The sequence below is a fragment of the Penicillium cosmopolitanum genome (genome assembly GCF_028827165.1).
Source record: "Penicillium cosmopolitanum strain IBT 29677 chromosome Unknown utg000011l:1.0-3548175.0:1.0-3550911.0, whole genome shotgun sequence".
NCBI classification, from domain to species: Eukaryota; Fungi; Ascomycota; class Eurotiomycetes; order Eurotiales; family Aspergillaceae; genus Penicillium; species Penicillium cosmopolitanum.
In genome coordinates this window covers 1,185,578-1,204,982 of record NW_026622681.1, presented here as the reverse complement: position 1 = coordinate 1,204,982, position 19,405 = coordinate 1,185,578, and the positions used below count along the sequence as shown (strand labels likewise).

The following is a 19,405-nucleotide window of genomic DNA, read 5'->3' as shown; positions in this document are numbered from 1 at the left end:
CATTGGTCGAAAATCGCAATGGCCCTGTCTAGCCCTGATAATACAAGTAGACGACGTGCTGCATACCCAAAATTGTCGATGTTGATGTCGGTGCCTGCCAGGGCTTGTGCAAACATGTGCCCCTGACAGTCACCTGATCTGCAGGTCCACCACGTTTGTAGGTCACACAATCTCAATGCTCGTACTCAATAATCGGCGATTGGCGTATTTGCAAATACGCAAATACGTACTCGGCACTCAGGGTAAAGTGACACAATCTGATTAGATCGAGTTCATCCATGTGATGGCCGAAAATGTTGGGGAAGAGCCTATTCAGTTACGAACTACGAGTCTACGATGTACATACTAGTATGGCTTACTTACTGCACCCCCTGTCGAACATGATGCTACACAACATGCTCACTTGTTTGATTCAATTTCAGTACTCCATACAGAGCACACTCTCTCGTCCTCAGTCTTGTTTCAGCACAAGCTATACATATCACCAGCAGGTCAATGCTCATAGCAGTCGACACTTACTGGTCGACCGGCAAATTGTTTCCATATCCGGTCTAGTGGATCCACATTCGGACTAGCCCAACTAACGCGGCTGCGTTTGCCACGGGTACGAGTACATAGTAGTATGATGTTGGTATATCTAGTATCAATTGACCTTGAGCCCAGTCCTTTTGTAATATTCGAAGCAATAGATCTCGTGTCGTTGTCATATACTTTTTTTAGTATTGGCTTATATAGATGTACCTCAGGCTACTACTAGTAGACTAGTACTAGGATACGAACCTTGGAATATACTTCCAGTCGGGCTAAAATACCGTCTATCGGCATTCTCAGCAATTTCCAAGGCCCGGGCAGTCCACAGTACTTGACTAGCACCTAGTAGTAGTAGTTAGAATATCGACAACTTAGACCTCTGTACTAGGACACAGCTGGACAGAGAAGAGCCACCAGAACCTGGAAAAAACCGAAATTGATACTATATATTCTATTTACCAGATAGCCCCTGGAACAAAGCACTAGTAGACAGAAACACAGGGGAATAAGTCATAAACAGTCCACTCAATTGAAGCAGACACTCCAGCCCAGGCCATATCTCATGCTCATGGTGACTGGGAGAAAGATAATAAAAAGGTAAACAGATCCGGAACTAGACATGACTGTGTGAAGGTCACAATTAGCCAGGCTCAGGCCCAGACCCGCTCACCATAGGCTACCGGGAGTAGCAAACCCGACAACCAAAGATCAACAGGGAAAGAAGACTGTTGGGGAGAAGAAAGAAAAACAAGAAAAAACAAATGCGGGCCCTCTCTATGTCAAACACACGATGCACATGCAATTCTCAGTTATCGCATAATCAAAAAATTCTTGGACCCAGGCAGACGTGTTTTGGGCCATGCATGATTAACAAGATACTAATCCCCGCGGTGAAGAAGAAGATCGGTGAGTGTGAGTCATGCCTCGGTCATGTGAAACTGGATTCGAATCTGAATCTGAATCTGTATCTGAATCGTCATGCAAGTCACGACCTCTCACTTTCCCACAATCCCGACTCGGCGTGGATTCTGAGAAGATCCTACTAGACAGCGACATTCGTCGTCCGGGCCTCCTCGCTGACATTCACAGCCACGTTTTCAATGGGTTTCTCATTTTCAGCAGCAGGAGCAGCATTCGACTCTGCGTCTCCGTTTGCAGTCTCAGTCGAGGACTCCTTTTCTGTCTCAGTCTCGGTCTGGCCGTTGAACTTCAGCTCGGACTGAGGGACCGGAATAGTGGCCCGACGGTCCTTGCCATCCTCAGTGCCCAGCACTTCAACCACATCGCCCTTGAATAGAACAGGGCCCTTCAGAAGCCCCTTCCTCGTCTGGCCCTCGGCGGGCTCTTGCTCCAAGCCCTTCAGCAGCTCTTGGGCGGGTTCGTCCAGGTGAGGCATTTCGCCCCATTGCCACTCCAGTTCGCCACCATACTGCTTGGGGATGCTGGAGGGTTCCATGAAAGAAGTGAGAGTGGGCTTTACTTCGGCCGCGGACAGAATGAAGATCTTGGATGTGGTGACCGGGTCGAACCAGCGCTTGATCCAGCCCCAGACAGTAGGGAAGAAAGCAGGTGCGCCAATGATCTGGAAATAGTTAGCGGGAAAAGTCCGCCTTAATGCATGATGGAGGTAGTATAAGGATAACTCACGAAGATACGGTCCAGAGTTTCGGGGTAGTGAGCAGTGGCCAGTACACTAGCATCCTGCATATGGCTCTTCAAGTTCCAGAACTGCTTGAGTCCGACACCACTCACATCGACGATATTAGTCGATGTCACGATCGGAGTTTCGGGATTAGGACGCGGAAGCGCAGAGCACAGAGGCATGACGAAGTTAAGCAGATTCTCGTAGAGAGCGAACAGGTTCAGCAGGCGCGCCGGAATGGTCGACGACTTGTGAGTCTCCGGGGTACCGGTAGACATGGTATTATTATAAGCTGCCATCTCCTTGTTATCGAGGTGGCGGATTTCAAAGACGTAGACGGGGATTCCGCGGCGATCACGACGACCAGTCCATTGGGGATACTACAGAAAAGCGTAATCAGAATTAGTCCAGCCCTCTTGTAGGAAAAAAGCAAGCAAGATAGAAGATGATTGCGTGAAAGCGCATACCATCCGACGCGCAGCCTCGTACGAGTCCACGCCGATATTCGCATATAGCGACTCGATGGCATTATCCTTTCGCCAATCCTCGGTATCCTTGAATTGACCCCACGCCCCTCGACCTCGAACTTGCGAGCGCGCAGGAATCGCCTATTTTTTTGAATAAAATAAACATCGTCAGTTCTATTTGCCCCGTGCCTTGGTTCGGAGGTACAGCATCAAGTAGTGCAACCTACAGCATAGTCGCATCATCATGGCTAGGCTCTTTAGCCTCAACGCCCTCGCCCTCTTCCACGGCCTCGGTGTAATATCCGCGCTCTGAGCAGACGCTCTTGAACTCACGCAGCTTCTCCTCCTGCTCCGGAGTCAAATGGTTCAAGTGTCCGGCAAGCCATGCGGTTCCGGAGGCCTGGTCTGCGGAGGCGGCGGGATCATTCTTCGAAGCCGACGCGGTGCGCGCGAGGGCCGGGTCCTGAGACGCGTGGCTGTCGTGGGACTTGGTCCGCCAGAACATCTTGTAGTATGTATTCCTGGAACTTTTTGGAGTTCGTGGCGATCGGCCCCAGTGGTTTCAGTTGAAGATCGGGGATCGGAGGGGAAGCGCCTAAGTAAGAAGAGGCGGTAAGGGAATAAATTTGGTGGAGTTGGGGTTGCCGCCCTGTGGACCCTTCAAAGTTCAGGGTTTCGGAGTCCGATGGTGGCATATGCCGAGAGTCGGGGTTAGTGAATAGTAGCCCTGGAGTAATTTTGAATGTTTTATACTAGTAGTCATATTATCATTTATGCTGATTGAAGTTCGCTGGCAGATACTATCTTAGCAATACCCGGTTGCCTCTATAAATAAATAAATAACTTGAAAAGGTTGATATACTTTCAATTGCAAGGGCGAAGATCTGGGCCAAAGTTAATCGGTCCCTACAATCCCTGGGAACGATCGACACAAACCCTGATCCTAGGTAATTTGTAGACTTCGGGTCATTCATTTCAAGTTTATTAAGCCAAGTAGATTTGATTAAAAAAAAAGGAGGAAGGTAAAAGAAAACATCAAAATAAAGCTGGTACAAAACCATGGATATTGTATTGCACATGTATTTCCCCAAGGGGAACCGGATCCCACGCTTTTGTACAGAACGCACACATTTCGCTCATAGATACAACATTTAATCCTCAGTCAAATCACCGTATTCCCACATACCACGGCGCTCGGCCTTGGCCTCTGCTTCAAGTTCACGCAGGTTGTCCAAGGTCTCGGCGGAGGCACGCTCCCAAGCCTTCAGCTTGCGAGGCACCATAGCCATACCCTCATGGATGATGTCAGCGTTGATGCTCTGGTCGAGGCTCTTCGAAACAGCCGGGTCAAGAAGAGTGACGTGAAGAGTACCGTCGGACTCGACATTGTCGACATTAGCCACAAGCTGGCGGTCAAAGGTTTGGTCGCCCACAAAGGCAACAGCGTCCTCGAGGTAGTCAGAGGAGGTGGGAAACTGAGCAAGAGAGAGCACGGCATCAACGGCCTGTGGGCGGAGCTTCTGGTTCGAGAACTGAGGCTGGGTAAGAGGGCGCAAGCTAGACCAAGGCAGGCTCTCGGAGTTGCCGAAGTCGACGTAGACAACCTCAGCCTCCTGCTTCTCGCGGTCGTTGCGGCGAACCTTGGCCCGATACCAATCGCCATCCTCAGAGAACTGGGCAGCGACCCAGTCGCCGGCCTTGGGAGGTCCAGGAAGAGGAGTGTCGTTGGCCTTGTTGATGTGGAAAGAACGGAAGGCGGACATAAGCTCAGTCAGAGCGCTGGTGCCAGCACCAATCTGTTGGAGCTTGAGACGTCCATTGGTAGGGTCAACGAATGTGACCATGACATCCCGGTAGTCCTTGCGGCGCTGGCTAAGGGCGGCCTCGCTCTCATTACCAGTGCCGTTGGCGGCCTCGGATTCCTCAGCGGCCGCAGCAGCCTCTTTGGAAGGGTCCCAGTCGTGCCACAGACCCTTGCGGGCCTCCTTGGCCCGCTCCTCAGCGGCAAAGTACTCGTTGGCGTGACCAGACTGCTCAGCCGAGTAGGCGTGCACGGTTGCGAATCCCTCCTCCAGCAGAATCTTGGTGAAGTTCTCCTTGCCAACATACAGGGAACCAATGAAACCACCGACCTTATCAATAGTCTCGACATCAATCTCGACATCACGCTGCATGCAGCGGCGGTTAGCCAGATCGTGAGCCTCCTGTCCAAAAGGCTCACCAGCATCGCCCGGCCCGCGGGCAGATCGGGGAGCACGAATGCCCGAAAGGACCAGAGTCAACTTGGCATTCTCGCGGGGCACCAGAACGGTGAAGCGAGAGCCAGACTTGACGAAGTCGACAACAGCGGGAATGCGCTTTGAGCGTTGCAGAACGCCGACCTCGAGCTTGGCCTTCTGGACGTTCTCTGAGTAGTCCACCAGCTGCTTCGCCTTGGGCGGCTTAGGAGACCACATACCGCGGGCCTCCTTCTGAGCATCAGCCTCAGCTGCCAGGAGAGAATCATAGTCGGGGGAGCGGTCATCGTCATCCATGCGGTGGCGAATGACTGAGGCGTATCCAGCCTCAACCAGAGCCAATCCAACGTTGGTGTTGCCCTGGACGACAGTAGCAACCTCGCGCTCCTCGTAGCCCTCGTTGGCGGGCTTCTTGCCATTCACAGTGACCATGACGTGCTTAGCAATAACACGCTTGCGCAAGTACTCCTTGGCCTCGGCAGCGAATGGGGCCTGCTTAGGGTCGGAGGGCTTGGGCTGACGAATACTGGTGATACTGATCTTCTTCTCCTGACCAGCCTTATTGCGGAGGAATAGAGTGTCGGCGTTCAGGACACGGGTGACAACATAGTCCACGGCAGCGGCACCAGAGGTCTTGGGTCCAACGTGCCCGGTGAAGATACCCTTGCGAGCATCCTTGGCCGAACGCTCGGCCTGGCGGAGGGCAGCCATGTCCTGGCCAAGGAGGGTGACGTGGTGATCCTGGCAGCGGGCAAGACCCTCCTCAAGAAGGAATTGGGCAATGTTTCCGTTGGGGTGGAGGAGGGTAGCGATCAGCTGGCCTTGAGGGGTCACGCCGAGCAGAGAAGCCTTGACCTTACGCTGCAACAGGCGTGACTCGAAGAATTGCTGTGCCTCGTCGCCAAAGGGCTCGGCAGCCTGCTCTTTACCATCGGCAGTAGTCCGCTTGGCAGCTGGAGCTCGGATACCAGCGACAGCCACGACAGACTGCACGTGCTCCTGAGACGAAACCAAGAGACGCAAGACGACACGGTCTCCGTTCAAGACCTTCTCAATGATACCTTCCAATTGTTCTCCCTTATGTTCATCCACAAGAGCTTGCCCGTGGGACAATTCGTAGCTAGTCTCGATGAGACCCTCGGCGGAACCGGACCAAATACCCTTCTTCTCATCCTGGGCGAGAGACTCCAGCCCACGCAGACGATCAAGTAGTCCTTGAGTAGCCTCCGACTCATCTCCTCGCTTGCCAGCTTCCTCGCGGACACGAGACCATCCCTCTTGAACACTGATATCGGGGAGCTTGGCGTTAGAACCGGGCAGGGTGATGACACCGTACTCCCGCTTGGCGCCGGTGGGGATGGTGTAGACGACATCGAAACGAACAACCTTGCCGACAAGGATCTCACGGAGGAAGTCGCGCGACTGGTATCCGAAGGGCTAAAGTGAATGTTGTTAGTTCAGTTGAATTGAAGCTCTCACATAGGACGTTTCGAATTGACCAGGGGGGTTCAAAAGACCGCCTCGTGATCTAAGCGCTCCAGTGGACCAACAATTGGGGTGAAGAGATACTAACCTCGTCACCTTCTCTCCTCAGGCGTGGCGCAGAGACATATGCCAGGCTCAGGATACGTTCTTGTGAGGGATTAGAGATATGCGACAGCACGACCGTGTCACCGGACAGGACGGACTTGACGCGGGCTTCGAAAGGCATTTTGAAGGGAAACACCGCTACCACACACAAAGGTAGCTGATTTAAAACCGATTGAAGAAAATCAGGGGAAGAAACCAAAGGGAGAAAGGGAAACTAGAAAGGACTGGAATGGAATGATCGCGCGGGAGAGCTTCGGAGGAAACGTGGCCACGGTGTTTGTGGGGGAAAGCGGTCTGGGCACTACGGGCTAGCCCAGCACGCAACTTGAACTACTCCTACACTCTAGAGGCACTAGAAAAGGGAAAAGGGGGAAAGACAACTCGTTTGAAATGAAATTCATTGCATCCTAGCCAGGTTAAACTATCCTGTACTTTTCATCTCAATAGATGGGGAATATCATCATAGTCCAACTATGTGGGATTATCAAAGATTACTCCGAATTTAAGCGGAGATACCAATGACACCTGCAACGAGTCAGTATATGAAGAAAAAATATACAAGAAAATAAACATTGACTTACCGCAAGCAGGGCGGAGACCAGCGTTACCAGTCTTCTTGGACTCCTCGTTGCCACCACGGCCGAGGTCATCAGTGCCGGCGTGGACGACCAGGGTACGCTAAAGTGTCCTATTAGTTCACTTCACTTCATTTCTCTACATTGGGAGGACCACTCCGGGTCTTTTTTAACTTACGCCCAGAACGCTCTCGGCACCGATCAGCTTGACAAGCTTGTCCTGCACGCTGCCGGTGGCGTTGCCCTCAGCATCGGTCTTGAAGTTGCCCAGGTCACCGACGTGACGGTCGGAATCGGTAGGAGCACCGTGGGTCTTGCCGTGAGGGTTGACTGCAAGGGGGGGGTCAGCTATATCTTCGAGGATATAGAATGCACAAAGGCTACATACAGTGAGGGCCGGCGGAGGTGCAGCCGTTGGTGTTGTCACCGAACTGGTGAACGTGGAAACCACGCTCAGCGTTGGCGTCGTTGCCAGTGATGTTCCAGGAGATGGTGGTAGGAGCGGACTCATCGGCCTGCTCGAAGGTGACAGTACCAGCGATCTTCGCGTCTCCGCGGAGGACAGCAACTGAACGAGATCATGGTTAGCGGGGGGGAGGTTCTTTCAAGATTTAGGTATGCTTGCATCGGCCCGTCTCCCGCTCCCCCACTGTCTGGTGCCTGGTGCCGCCGGGTTCGTGAGTTCAGTAATAGCTTAAGCTCAGATCGCGAGTACCCCGGCAGTACAGCTCACGCATCTGAAACCAGACAGTGGAGAGAGGAAGCAAGCCGATAGGCTCAGCAATAGCAGCAGGATGATCACAAGGTGCTCAAATCTGCTCACCCAAGGTCCCTGGGGCGTGGAGCCTTGAGGACTTGGGACCAGTTCATTGGCCCTGGGGGGATATGAGATCGGAAAGGAGCTTGACAGGATAAGCTTACCAGCCTTGACCATATTGACGGTTAAAAAAGATATAGGGGGTTGAATATAAAAGAATTGGTATGAGTCTTGAGGAAAAGCGAAAGGAGGAGAAGTGGGCGGAGACGAGAATAATAAGCGGATGATGTTGACGTGACTGCACGACTAGGGGAATTTGCCTTGTCTCGAGTACTTTGATTGACTACAGAAATTTGCAGTAAATTTAGGTACCAGGTACAAACTCTTCCTCTCTCAAATTACCCCCCACCTTCCTAAGCGGGCAGCTTTCGGAACGAGGGAAAATGACATAATGCTGCGGTGAACCTCGCCATCCACCTCTACTGAGTATATTAAGTGTTGAAATTCAGAATCAATTCAATCTTAGCTCTTTTTACTTCCAATTACACTTGATCGAAACCATCTATCATCCAAATTGACCTCAGGGGTGTGATACAGAGTCACACCGAGCCCTGCGGGGTTGCTCATGGCATGAATAAGCCGACTAGCCTAGATTCCGCACGGTATTTGACCTCGGAAGCGTCGGCCTTCAGACCACCCGACCACCGGAGATCTACAAGGTTGGGTAGATACGAGTATCCGCAATGGCTAATTCTATCCAATCTTAAAATGGTTACTATTCCTAGTACTACTAGTTAGTACAGTAGTTACTACATACTACTACTCTCTACGGTTGAAATTACCCCAAGGTCAAAGTTGAAAGTAAAAGATTCATCAATTCGTATCTACCGATTCCGACATTTTGGGGATCGCCAATTTACAAATAACATAAGGTTTTAAAAAAAGAAATCACAGACGAAAATTAAACCACACGCACCTAGGCCTGGATCTTGGCCTTGAGCAGGTCCTTGAGGGTAACCGCATCGGCGGCGAACTTGGAGATACCCTCACGGAGCTTCTCAACACCCATGGCCTCCTCGTTGAAGTCGAAGCGGAAAGCAGCCTCGTTCTCGAGGTAGGCGCGCTTGGGGATGTTGAGCTTGGCGGCATCGGAAGCGTCGAGCTTCTTGGGGACGGCAGCGTTGCTGTTGTAGAGGTCCTCCAACAGGTTGGGGGAGATGGTCAGGTAGTCGCAGCCAGCGAGCTCGGTGATCTCGCCGGTGTTGCGGAAAGAGGCACCCATGACAATGGTGTTGTAGCCGTGCTTCTTGTAGTAGTTGAAGATGTCCTGGACGGACTTGACACCGGGGTCCTCCTCGGCAGTGTAGTCGCGCTTGTGAGCGGCCTTGTACCAGTCGAGGATACGGCCGACGAAGGGGGAGATCAGGAAGGCACCGGCCTCGGCGGCGGCGATGGCCTGGACCAGGGAGAACATCAGGGTCAGGTTGCAGTTGATCTTGTACTTGGACTGCAGGATGTGAGCAGCCTTGATACCCTCCCAGGTGGAGGCGATCTTGATCAGGATGCGGTCCTTGGAGATACCGGACTCCTCGTACAGCTAGAATTGCGACCTTGTTAATGATCTGTTGTCTGGCGCTCGCTGGAATTTCTCAGGAACATACCTTGATGATCTCAAGGGCCTTGTTGACGGAGGCCTCGGTGTCGAAGGACAGCTTAGCGTCGACCTCAGTCGAGACCTTGCCGGGAATGATCTCCAGGATCTTGGTACCGAACTCAACCAGGAGACGGTCCAGGGTGGCGTCAACCTGCTCGTCGACGGTCTTGCCCTTGGTCTTACCGTAGGCAACAGCAGCATCGATCAGAGCGGCGTACTCGGGCTTCTTGGAAGCAGCCAGGATCAGGGAGGGGTTGGTGGTGGCATCCTGGGGCTTGTACTTGCCGATGGCTGTCACACGTTAGCTTTAGGATCCAATGATGCCGGACAATGCGGCAAGTCGGAAGCTGGGGTCATCACATACTGGCAAAGTCACCTAGGAATCGCGTGTTAGTGGGGTGTTGTTCAATGCATGCATCATGGATGATCGGTGGGACGGGACTTACCAGAGTCACAGACGACAACGGTGCCGCTGGCCTTGAGCTGCTCGAGAGAAGAAGACATGATAGTTTTTGAGATAGGAAGGGTATATTATGCAAGGAGGAAGATTGCAAGATTGGATGCAGAAAGAAGAGATGAAGGAGGAAGAGAAGTGGCGATGAGGAGGTATTTAGGGAGGGGCAACCATGGGCACCCTGGAGCAGAGGGAGCCGGGAACCTAAGCGGTACTTCGGTGTAGTATGGGAGTGCCATATAAAAGACAAGTACCTCCTTAATGCGGGACAAACCTTGGGAGTGGGGCAAAAAATGACGCTGCGCGATGAAATCATTCTCCAGTTCTCCCTCCACCAACAATGCCCCTCCGAAGCGCCTTTCTTGACGTTCCCGTGTCCGGTTCACGCGCCTTCAAGATTTTATACATCACTTCCTTCTTTGTCCTTGTCCTTCTCGACCGGTTTGTATCTTCCACTACTATTATTTTCATCATGATGATTTCAATCTCAATTTCCTTACTACACTTACTGTACACTATACGAGTAGACAACCCCCAGGTTGACCAATCCGGCGCAGTGTGCTCCGGCACCCCAACCGGAGTATGGTCGACCGGCCAACGGCCCACTACTGCAGTGGTCCTGCATCTCACTCACCGAGAGACCCGGTTAAATGTCGCGATTTACTCCGGACGGCGTTTGAGGCTGGGGGATCCGTGTGTCCATGATGATGCTGTGGCCATTCCGCTTTGCATGCTATGTAGTATGTGCGTGGTTGGAAACGAACAAAAGTGTAAAGAGGTGATACAAACAAACAAATACAAGAGGGCAAAGGCGAATAAGATCATCCCAGAAGAGAAAGGAAAAGCGCCGAGCTGCCAAAAATAGCAGCTGCTTTTGCAATGAGCCCAGACAAGGACAACACAGAACAGAAAAAGGCGGAGAATGAGGCGTGTAAGTCAGTAGCCGCACGGCAACCAACGGTTGGTCCAAAACGGCAAGGCTTAGCGCCTCGTTATGCAATTCCACTCATACTACGGAAAATAAACCGATTAGTCTGGGGATCTCCCATAAGATGTGGTCTAGCCACGGAAAAACAGGAAAGTTAAAGTAACTCACCACACGGCCCGCTTCATCCCCGGTATAGACCACGTGGGGAAGGGCAAAAATACAACTGATTCCCGTCGAGATATTGGCCCCGGTGTCGCGACTGCTGTCTGTATGATGCAGTTGACGGATGAGTTCCAGCTCAAATCGTCCATTTCGAATCATCTTGCTCCAGATGTTCACAACGCCGCGACTGTGGCCGGTCAGGACAAGCTCACGCTCGAGCCATTCGTTTTGGACGCCCTCGTAAAAGACGCAGGATAACACACGATCGTCGACCGAATCGCAGACCGGTTGGTCGACTAGGACTTCACCATTCAGAGTGTACATGGTGAGACGATGGCCCCGACAGATAACAATGTTACCCGTCACGTCGTTTATACGAGCACACTATAGATATGATTAGACACGCGCGAACAGCGTACGAAATATTGAAGAATCACTCACATCAACCGTTCCTTCGGCAGGCAACATTCGTACGAAACCTCGTCGGTTAAGATCCCATAGCATGATATGTCCGTCGCTGGATGCGGATAGTAAAGTGCTGAAAGAACGCGAAACGGCAAGCACGGTGGCGGGTGCGCGGTGGCCGAAGAGCGAGCCGAGAGGTTGTAGATCAACTGACTTGGAGGTCGCAGTGATTGTCCACAGAGAAACTGTACAGTCCGTTCCACATGTGATGAGTGTTCGGGAGTCTGCGAAACTGGCATAGGAAAGCTGGCCGATATGCAGATGCTCGAAGTGTCCGAGAAGCTATATGGCATTAACAAAATGGACCTGTGCTCGGCTTTCAAATGCAAACACTTACTTTACGGCTATCCGCGGAGTAAAAACGGACACTGCCATCGAAAAATCCCCATTCCATATAGTGATCGTAGTTTGGCGGGACATTCAAGCGAAGAGAAGCTGTACAAAGAAGGCGGTCCTGTCTCATGGAAAGATTCGCCACGCGCTCTTCTGTATCTATAAAGAGAAAGGTATATTAGTAACCGGGGATCTGCAATTAAGAATAGAAGCTCTTACCTAGCAATGCGAGCGGCGTTTGTGTTAGGGATTCCGCGAGGGTATCGAGCCGGGGAACACGGTGCCGTTGATCTTCCCGCTGAGCATGTGGACGTTGGAAAATTTGATGAGGAGTTTGTCCGAAATTATGGATAATTCCAATAGTAGCCAATCGCTCCATAGGGTCATCGATTGCATCCAAGTCCTTCGCACCCTTGTAAGACAGATGATGAAAGACATTAACGGCTTCAACCGCGGCTTCGCCCTTCTGTTTGCTACCGAACACGAGGTCAATCCAATGATGGAGGTTTTCTGAAACGTATGGGCTCTCTAGTGCCTCGCGATGCTTCTCAATGAAGATCTTCGGATCTCCTTTTGCCCAGGGAGGAAGCTCAACCGAATCAATGGCCGTGGTCATGTTCTGTAGAACACCAAAGTCATACTTATTGGAATTCACTAGGAACTCTGGTAGGTAAAAGAACTCTGGAATCAATTCTCGTACATCAGACATGTTACCCCGCGTTGCGGACTCCCATGCCTTTCGAACTGAGTAGAATAGTCGATCTGCATGATCGAATGTTCCGCCCTGGAGGAGAAGGTATGACTTGACAAACGGCTGAAGGCGAATGAGATACGAGCTGACGATCATGGCGGAGGAATAATGGGTTCCATAATGGAAAGGCGGGGAGTTATCATCACCCATCTCCGCAAAAGCATTGTAACGTTCCTTGAAACCTGCCTCACGGTCGGGATTCTGACAGCCCATAGGGCGGGAGAGGTCACGAAATGTTTTGGGGTTGGTGAGATCGAGCTCTTCGCTTGTATAGTCTGCTAAGACCCACGGGAAAACTGGATACTGGGTCAAGTCGTTGAATGTTCGTCCAGCAAGGGTATTGATCAACATCAGGTAGTGGAAATTGGATATTTCGCCCTTGACCCATTTTCGCGTTGCAGGGTTCGATGGGAGATGGCCAAAGACGCTTGCGAACTTGGAACCGATGGATTGTGGCGCATCCTCTTGGCTTCGCAGGGTTTCGAACCTCCAGATATCTTCCGGTCGCGAGTGGCCAGCACTTCCAGTAACCTGCGGTGCTTTAGATCCAAGCTGATTGCACAAGTCATCTCTGACGCGCGGAGAAAAGAGCGTTAGAAGGTAGCTAGTACCATCTGTGAAGAATATTTCTAGGGCAACGTCGCGGAAGAGGAAGCGACGTTTGGAGACGCTGACTAGGTCAGACCACTTCCAGCTCCTAGTTTCGTGCTCTTGAGAGCGGCGGTCGTTGGATTCTCGTCCAGAAATCATTCGCACATAAGAGTCGCGTTCCTCTACAGGGGCTTGCCAGACGTTGACAATTTCTCCATCAGCCCTTTGAAAGAAGTTGTCTAGAATGTAGATGCAGTCCTTTCCGAGAATCAAAAGGCCTTCAACGGCCTCGAGACCAATGATCCGTGACATGTTACACACATTCTGGACCTGGTCGCCGCGGTGAAGAGACCGCATCACTTTGCGATTTTTGTCATCGTAGTCCTCGAGTTCATTCTTGGGGTCATCAATCATCTCGAAGTTTTCTTCAAGCATACTTGGATCTTCCGCGTTGGTGGCATTATCAGCTTCGCCATATTGAGGCTCAGAGTCAAGACCCTCGGGCTCTGCTGTCATAACGGTAGGCGTAGCAGCTACTTCCCCTGCAGATAGTGCACGAACGCGAGTATCGAGCTTAGGCATAGGTGGCTCGGAAGCCTTTCGTTTCGGCTGGTAATCCTGTCGGTCACCAGATTCGTCTGGGACGACTCGTAATCGCATACGGCTGCGACCTTCAGTTTGATCAAGTCGCCATTTTCGTTCCTTCTCTTCCGCGAGAAGACCACCTGGTCGTCGCAGATCCATCAGAAGAGTTGAGAATGCCGACCACATGAAAACAGAGTTATCTTGCAAGTCTTGCAAAAACCTTTGTGATTTCAAAAACTCCGATGCAGAGATATTCGAGATCCAATGAGGCAAGGTAGCGTCATGTTTCCTGATGACCTCCTCATTAAATTTTTCCAGCTGAGCCCATTGTTTCAACTTTTCTTTGCGTTTTGACATGCGATTCTTTCCTGAGTCCTCACTTTTCGCATTCTCTTCCTGGACGAATGTTTCCCAGGACCGAGACAAGATCCCGAAGAACAAAGCATCAAGGTCGTCTCTTTGACCATCAATCCATGGAAGAAAGGCTTCATCTTCCATGCCCACAAGAGTATCAAACCCGTCAGCCAGTCGGCGCTGCAGGGAATGAGGGGCGTTGCCGAGAAGATTTGTCACCTCTTCAGGCTTCTGAACAAGAATTATCCGCCAAAGGCTTGCTGCAGCCAAGCGAACGTTTTCATCGCTGCTGATCAGTTTCGTGTACAGCAGGTAAAAAAGTAATTGAAGATGCTTCGACTGTGTATCGGCTGCAGAAAGAAGCACGACTTGCCAGTAGTTCAATCGTTTCAGGACTGACAAAGCTTCACCATCTTCCGCCTCTGAAAGCTGGAACAGGACGATCCGATAGAGCGCTGAATGGATAGTAGCGACTGCTTGACTGCACAGGCGAATACTCTTGAGGCTTGCCACATCGGGACGTTGAAGGAATTCCAGAATCGTACCCATACATTCGAGGCTAGATACGGGGCCATTGATATACCATCCCTCATATACCGCTTCTACCAGATGGATTGCAAAGCGCGAGAGATTTGTCAAAACACGAGGTTCTTGAAGTAGGCGAGGGTTTGTAGTCGGTAATTTCTTCAGACTTGAGAGAAGAGAGTTGAAAACCCAGGAGTTGAAATGCGCTTGCTGCTCTATAAACCCAGGGGGCGTTTTTTGATACAATCCCAATCCCGAAAAATCTTTTTTTTCGAGCAGTTGATCCTCAAATATCGGGAGGACGAGGCTAAAGATAGTCTTTGTGAGTGGATGATCAACCACAGCCTTGTCATTTGATGACTTGGGATCGACAATGCGACGAATGCGGGCAGAAGACGGCTGGTGCTTAGTTCTTTCTGAAGAGATAAGAACAAACGAGGATCCACGGCGAAGCGAATCAGTACTCTCGTCGGCACTTTCCGCAACGTCAACTGTGGTCGTTTGGAAGGCCGTGGAGGCGTTTGCGGTACCTGAGCGGGGTCGAAGAACGAGATTGCTGTCATCGAAGCCGATTCCGCCGTGTCGAGCGCTCATTTCAATGGTCGGGCCAACAGGATCTGAACCAACAACCGAAGGATAGAGAATAGACAGAAGCTCTTGAAGATAATTTGGCTGCGTAGTGAATTCCTGGAAATTCCTAGAGATCGATCGAGCCTCCGCAAAGAACTTGACAACTGAGGATAGAATGGAAATACCATATTTTGTTCGATCCGGCAGGGATACATCGGCCAGATTGCACGTCGCCATGTTTGGGTTCTTTGAACTGATCGCAGCTTCTACAAATAGAGCTTGTGAATCCTCTGCCGTCTCTGCTTCACCAGTAGATATTATTTGTTTCGATCCGGCCCTTTAGCATTGCCATGATGACAGGGAGCATCTCGGGAAATGCAATGCGGAGCTCGCCATCTGCCAGGAACATGTTGAGGAGGGCAGGTGCGTTGAAAGGTTTATCAAGATTCAGACGAGCAACATCTTGTCCGAAAAGGATAGACAGGCAGATGATCCAGATAGATGGAATATTCCACCATCGTTTCAGGTGATGTTCCAGAATCGTGTACCCTGCGTTCTTGTCGGCAAATTTCTTGCTGTAGCTGCTTCCATGGACAATGAGTAACCTCGCGAGAATCTTGACAGCGAGTGTAACGACTTCGGGCTCATCTTCACAAGCGAGGTACAAGAGCCACTGCGTTTGTTAGTTAATGTGAGATGGATGATGGAAGAGAAGGCTTCGACAAACCTTATTGGTGACCGCCTTGGCGAACTTCTTCAGAGGCGTCGGATCAAGAGGGTTGCAGAGAATATTGGAATACAATCGCAGCATCTCGATTCCCAGGGGAATATTTGCGATGAACTTCTCCGAGTCTGACTTTGAGGAGCCCGGTCGAGATGAAGCTCCCACAAACCGAAGACTCTTCTTTTTCTTCAGTGCGGCAGATGGGCTAGGCTTGTGGAGGGTATAAGTAATAGACAAAGCCAGCGATCGAAGGAGATCAGGGGATGGACTACTGTCAACCAAGGACCGAAAGGCGGACAGACAAGGTTGAAGAGTGTCTTGTGTCAGTTCCCCCCCTTCAAAATCTCAAGAAGTTTCTTGCTGACACCTGCTTTGTTGTCAACAATCATTTTGGCCTTATTAATGAGGGGAATTGGTTCGAGGGAGGCTTACGCATGCGGCCGAGTCGCTTGGCATTGAATCGACGGTAGTTGCTCTCGGTAGCAAATGTTCGAAATTGTGAATAGTATAGATCCATGACAGGTTTATCTCCAAATCGCCAGACATCCATGTCGACAAGCAATATCCTGTAGGCGAGAGGATTCGTGATGATGGAATGATTGGGACGGTCAAAGTCATAGCCAACAAATGCAAGAGTGAGTCGGAGGAGCTCAAGGGTCAAAGAATTCTGTTCTTCGGTTGACGCAATCAGGGAAGTCTTGTTTGGTGTGGTTGATGTGCCAAACTGATAGCCCAATTTCTCCCGGAGTTGTACAGCGAGGATGCCATATCCGTTATCCCTCTCCATCGCCTCACTATTCCGCCAATTATCCCGCACAGCTTCGTAGAGTGCTTCCACAGCATTCCGTATATTCTCGGCAGTGTCAGCAGCTTGGATGAGACTGAGATGCACCGGAGCACAGCCACCCAAACACCAGCTAGCGTCATCCAGCGATCGAGGAACTTCAACGACTGGATCGCCTGTCAGAATTCCTACTCCTTGAGGCTGGGTCAAGCCGTCGTTGATCGCAGGAGTGGCTCCATTTACCGCTACGGCATTACCTCCGGCCTTGGTTAGCTGCTGCAGGGACTTGGCTGCTTGTTTGGACAAGCATTTGATAAGCTGTGACTTGTCCACGTTGTTGCTGTCATCGTCGTCAAGAACAGCCACAGGGGAAACATTGATCAGAATTGAGCTCTCGCGAACAAGGTTACTTGCTCGCCGTCGAATAGCAGTAACGATATCTGAGCTCTCCTCTTTGCCGGGATGGAGATGTTCATTCCGCAAGTTCAGAGTGGCAGATGCTTTGTACGTCTGGAAAGATCCTAGGCAGTCCTGGAAGTTACCATAGTAGCGCGGACCGAGATTGTAAAATACAGCCACCATGTCATCGCTGAACGCCTCATCGAACAAAATTCCATTTGCAAGTGACCAGCGAGACGAGGAAACCCCTTTACCAAGTCTCATTGCAAGATCCTGGGGGGTTCCGAAAAAGGCCTGGATGCGTGGTGGTCGGCTTGGGTGATTACTAGTTGGAACTGAAGGATAATCAATCTTCAACTGCTCCGAGAATTCGCCATCTATAAAGAGGGATGCTTTGGACGAGGATGTGGGCTTTGGACGTCTATGAATGAGGCAGATATGGTACCAGCGATCTGGCTCGAACTTGGCAGACTTGAAGCGTACGCTGGGGCGCGGGCCACGAATCGCGGTTTGCAAAATGAAGTTGCGTGTGTCCTTCTCCAGATAAGCTAGGATGAAACAAGTTTGGCTAGCATCAAATGCTCCAAATATTGTAGTATGAGTGTTTGAGTCGAACTCGTCAAAGCGCACCCAAGCGGACAAAGTGTAGCCAGCCGATGTGCTTGGTGGGAATGGTCGACCCAAGGTTGCGAGCTCTACAGAGCAGAACCCATGTAGAGAGAGGTCGAACTGTATTGAAGGGGGCTCTTTGGAAAGTTTGAGCGCGGAGAGTAGGAACTGAAGAACCTGGGGACTATCGTGCGCACGTCGGTAAAGGGCAACGGCATCGTCCAAGCTACTCATACCTTGGACACTAAGATACCGAGCCAGATCCTGATAAAGAGCTCTTTCGGTGTCGGACCTGCCGTCATCGAACAAGAGCGGGAGGATTGAGGTCAGCATCCCGGTGGCATGCAAAGCTACAACGTTCCGGCGAGATTGGGAAGCCAATTGACAAAGACATGCGGGGATAGCCAAACGAAGGCCGTTATTTCCAGGTGTCACAGAGTGTGTTACCCAAATGCGGAGTAACGGGCCGAGCAGCTCTGCGACCTCCACAGTTTCGGCAGAGCCCATGAATTGATCGACGGCAATCCGGATGTCCTTGGGGGATACCGAATCCGTGCCCTGCGGCTGCGGGATTTTGCCGTTGAGAGCTGCAAAAATCCCCGCTACGGCTTCCTGGCACAATGCGGCGGCCAGGATGGCTCCGTACAATTGCTGTGAATCGACTTCGGTATCCCCTATCTTCCCAACCAGCACAGCGAGGGTCCGTTCCAGACAAGCAGTCCCGCCGCCGGTAATCCTGCGGGCGAAATATCTTTTGTTTCCAAAATGTTCCTTCAATCCTTCGGCCACGACTCCGACAACATCCTTGTAGACTCCAAGCAAGCTCTTTCTGTCCTCTTTGGAGAGGCTCTGAGGATCATATAGCTCAGCAAGTTGCTCCGCGAGCCCCAGCAGGACCTGGAAACCCTGGAGATGTCGGAAGGCATCTTTTGCAGTTTGAGGGCGTGCATCATCGATAAAGGTATGGCGAAGACGAAGGAGAGGTTCGGTCGCCGTGAGGGCCTGCGAGAGGGTCAGGTCCTTGCTCGCGGCGAGGTTCTTCAGTTGGTCGAGGGTGGGAGCTAGCTCTTCGGCGAGTCGCTCAGTCGAACCAGACGGGGATGGAGGGGGGGAGGGGCGGCGGAGCCATCACCAAATCTTATCCACGACCGGACCGATGGCGGGTGACCACCAGAGACCGTGAATGCGCGATTGGCGTGTCGGTTGAGGCGGTCTGCATTGGTATGTGTTGTGCTAGCGGGTCCAGATGAGACAGCTAGGGGGATATTATCCCACGAAGGGGGTTGGCGGTTGGTGGAGAGCAGGGAAATAGAGGGGCAAAGCATCCGCAACAGTGCTTCGAATATCCGAACCGACTGGCGTGACGAACTTGAAGTTGCCTTGTGGTCGGGCCCAAAAATGGATCGTCCACTATCAACACACGCAGCGGCGGCGGGGAAAGGCTGTGGGAATCAGGTGACTTTGGGGCCGCCTAGAAGCTGTCACGTCACTAATCGTGGATTCACAGAGTATCCGTAACGGGCGTTACAAGGCGGATGGATCGCCGCTCATCGGACGATAAGATGATAAGTGGACAGGGCAAATCCAATGGATCTTGGAGACAGGGAGAGCGGCTAGAGCTGCTTGAGTGGAGTCCCGGAGGTCACAGTACCCGATGATCTCTCGTCAAGGTGTAAGCACGCGACTTCGGAGAATGAGGGGTTCAGAGTCACGCAGAG

At 51.5% G+C, this 19,405-nt stretch overlaps 5 protein-coding genes across 5 annotated transcripts; all 5 read right to left on the bottom strand.

Annotated features, from left to right (window-relative positions):
* Positions 1 to 1,573: 1,573 nt before the first annotated feature.
* Positions 1,574 to 3,145, bottom strand: N7509_011936 (SEC14 family lipid-binding protein; the record flags this gene model as incomplete). The annotated part of the gene is made up of 5 exons (XM_056636573.1): positions 1,574 to 2,113; positions 2,179 to 2,553; positions 2,641 to 2,781; positions 2,805 to 2,829; positions 2,868 to 3,145. The coding sequence occupies 5 exons, from the start codon at positions 3,143 to 3,145 to the stop codon at positions 1,574 to 1,576; spliced, it is 1,359 nt and encodes a 452-aa protein (XP_056482603.1).
* A 646-nt stretch (positions 3,146 to 3,791) lies between these two features.
* Positions 3,792 to 7,976, bottom strand: N7509_011935 (putative transcription factor (Snd1/p100); the record flags this gene model as incomplete). Its single annotated transcript, XM_056636572.1, has 6 exons — positions 3,792 to 6,314; positions 6,451 to 6,605; positions 7,049 to 7,145; positions 7,221 to 7,372; positions 7,431 to 7,610; positions 7,964 to 7,976. The coding sequence occupies 6 exons, from the start codon at positions 7,974 to 7,976 to the stop codon at positions 3,792 to 3,794; spliced, it is 3,120 nt and encodes a 1,039-aa protein (XP_056482602.1).
* Positions 7,977 to 8,775: 799 nt separating this feature from the next.
* On the bottom strand, positions 8,776 to 9,957 carry N7509_011934 (sedoheptulose-7-phosphate:D-glyceraldehyde-3-phosphate transaldolase TAL1; the record flags this gene model as incomplete). The annotated part of the gene is made up of 4 exons (XM_056636571.1): positions 8,776 to 9,396; positions 9,461 to 9,744; positions 9,818 to 9,829; positions 9,900 to 9,957. 4 exons carry the CDS (start codon positions 9,955 to 9,957, stop codon positions 8,776 to 8,778), a joined length of 975 nt encoding a protein of 324 aa, XP_056482601.1.
* Positions 9,958 to 10,553: 596 nt separating this feature from the next.
* On the bottom strand, positions 10,554 to 15,408 carry N7509_011933 (Beige/BEACH domain protein; the record flags this gene model as incomplete). The annotated part of the gene is made up of 5 exons (XM_056636570.1): positions 10,554 to 10,640; positions 11,004 to 11,381; positions 11,439 to 11,744; positions 11,800 to 11,954; positions 12,015 to 15,408. The coding sequence occupies 5 exons, from the start codon at positions 15,406 to 15,408 to the stop codon at positions 10,554 to 10,556; spliced, it is 4,320 nt and encodes a 1,439-aa protein (XP_056482600.1).
* Positions 15,409 to 15,475: 67 nt separating this feature from the next.
* On the bottom strand, positions 15,476 to 18,906 carry N7509_011932 (uncharacterized protein; the record flags this gene model as incomplete). The annotated part of the gene is made up of 4 exons (XM_056636569.1): positions 15,476 to 15,844; positions 15,899 to 16,230; positions 16,328 to 18,754; positions 18,834 to 18,906. 4 exons carry the CDS (start codon positions 18,904 to 18,906, stop codon positions 15,476 to 15,478), a joined length of 3,201 nt encoding a protein of 1,066 aa, XP_056482599.1.
* Positions 18,907 to 19,405: the final 499 nt, after the last annotated feature.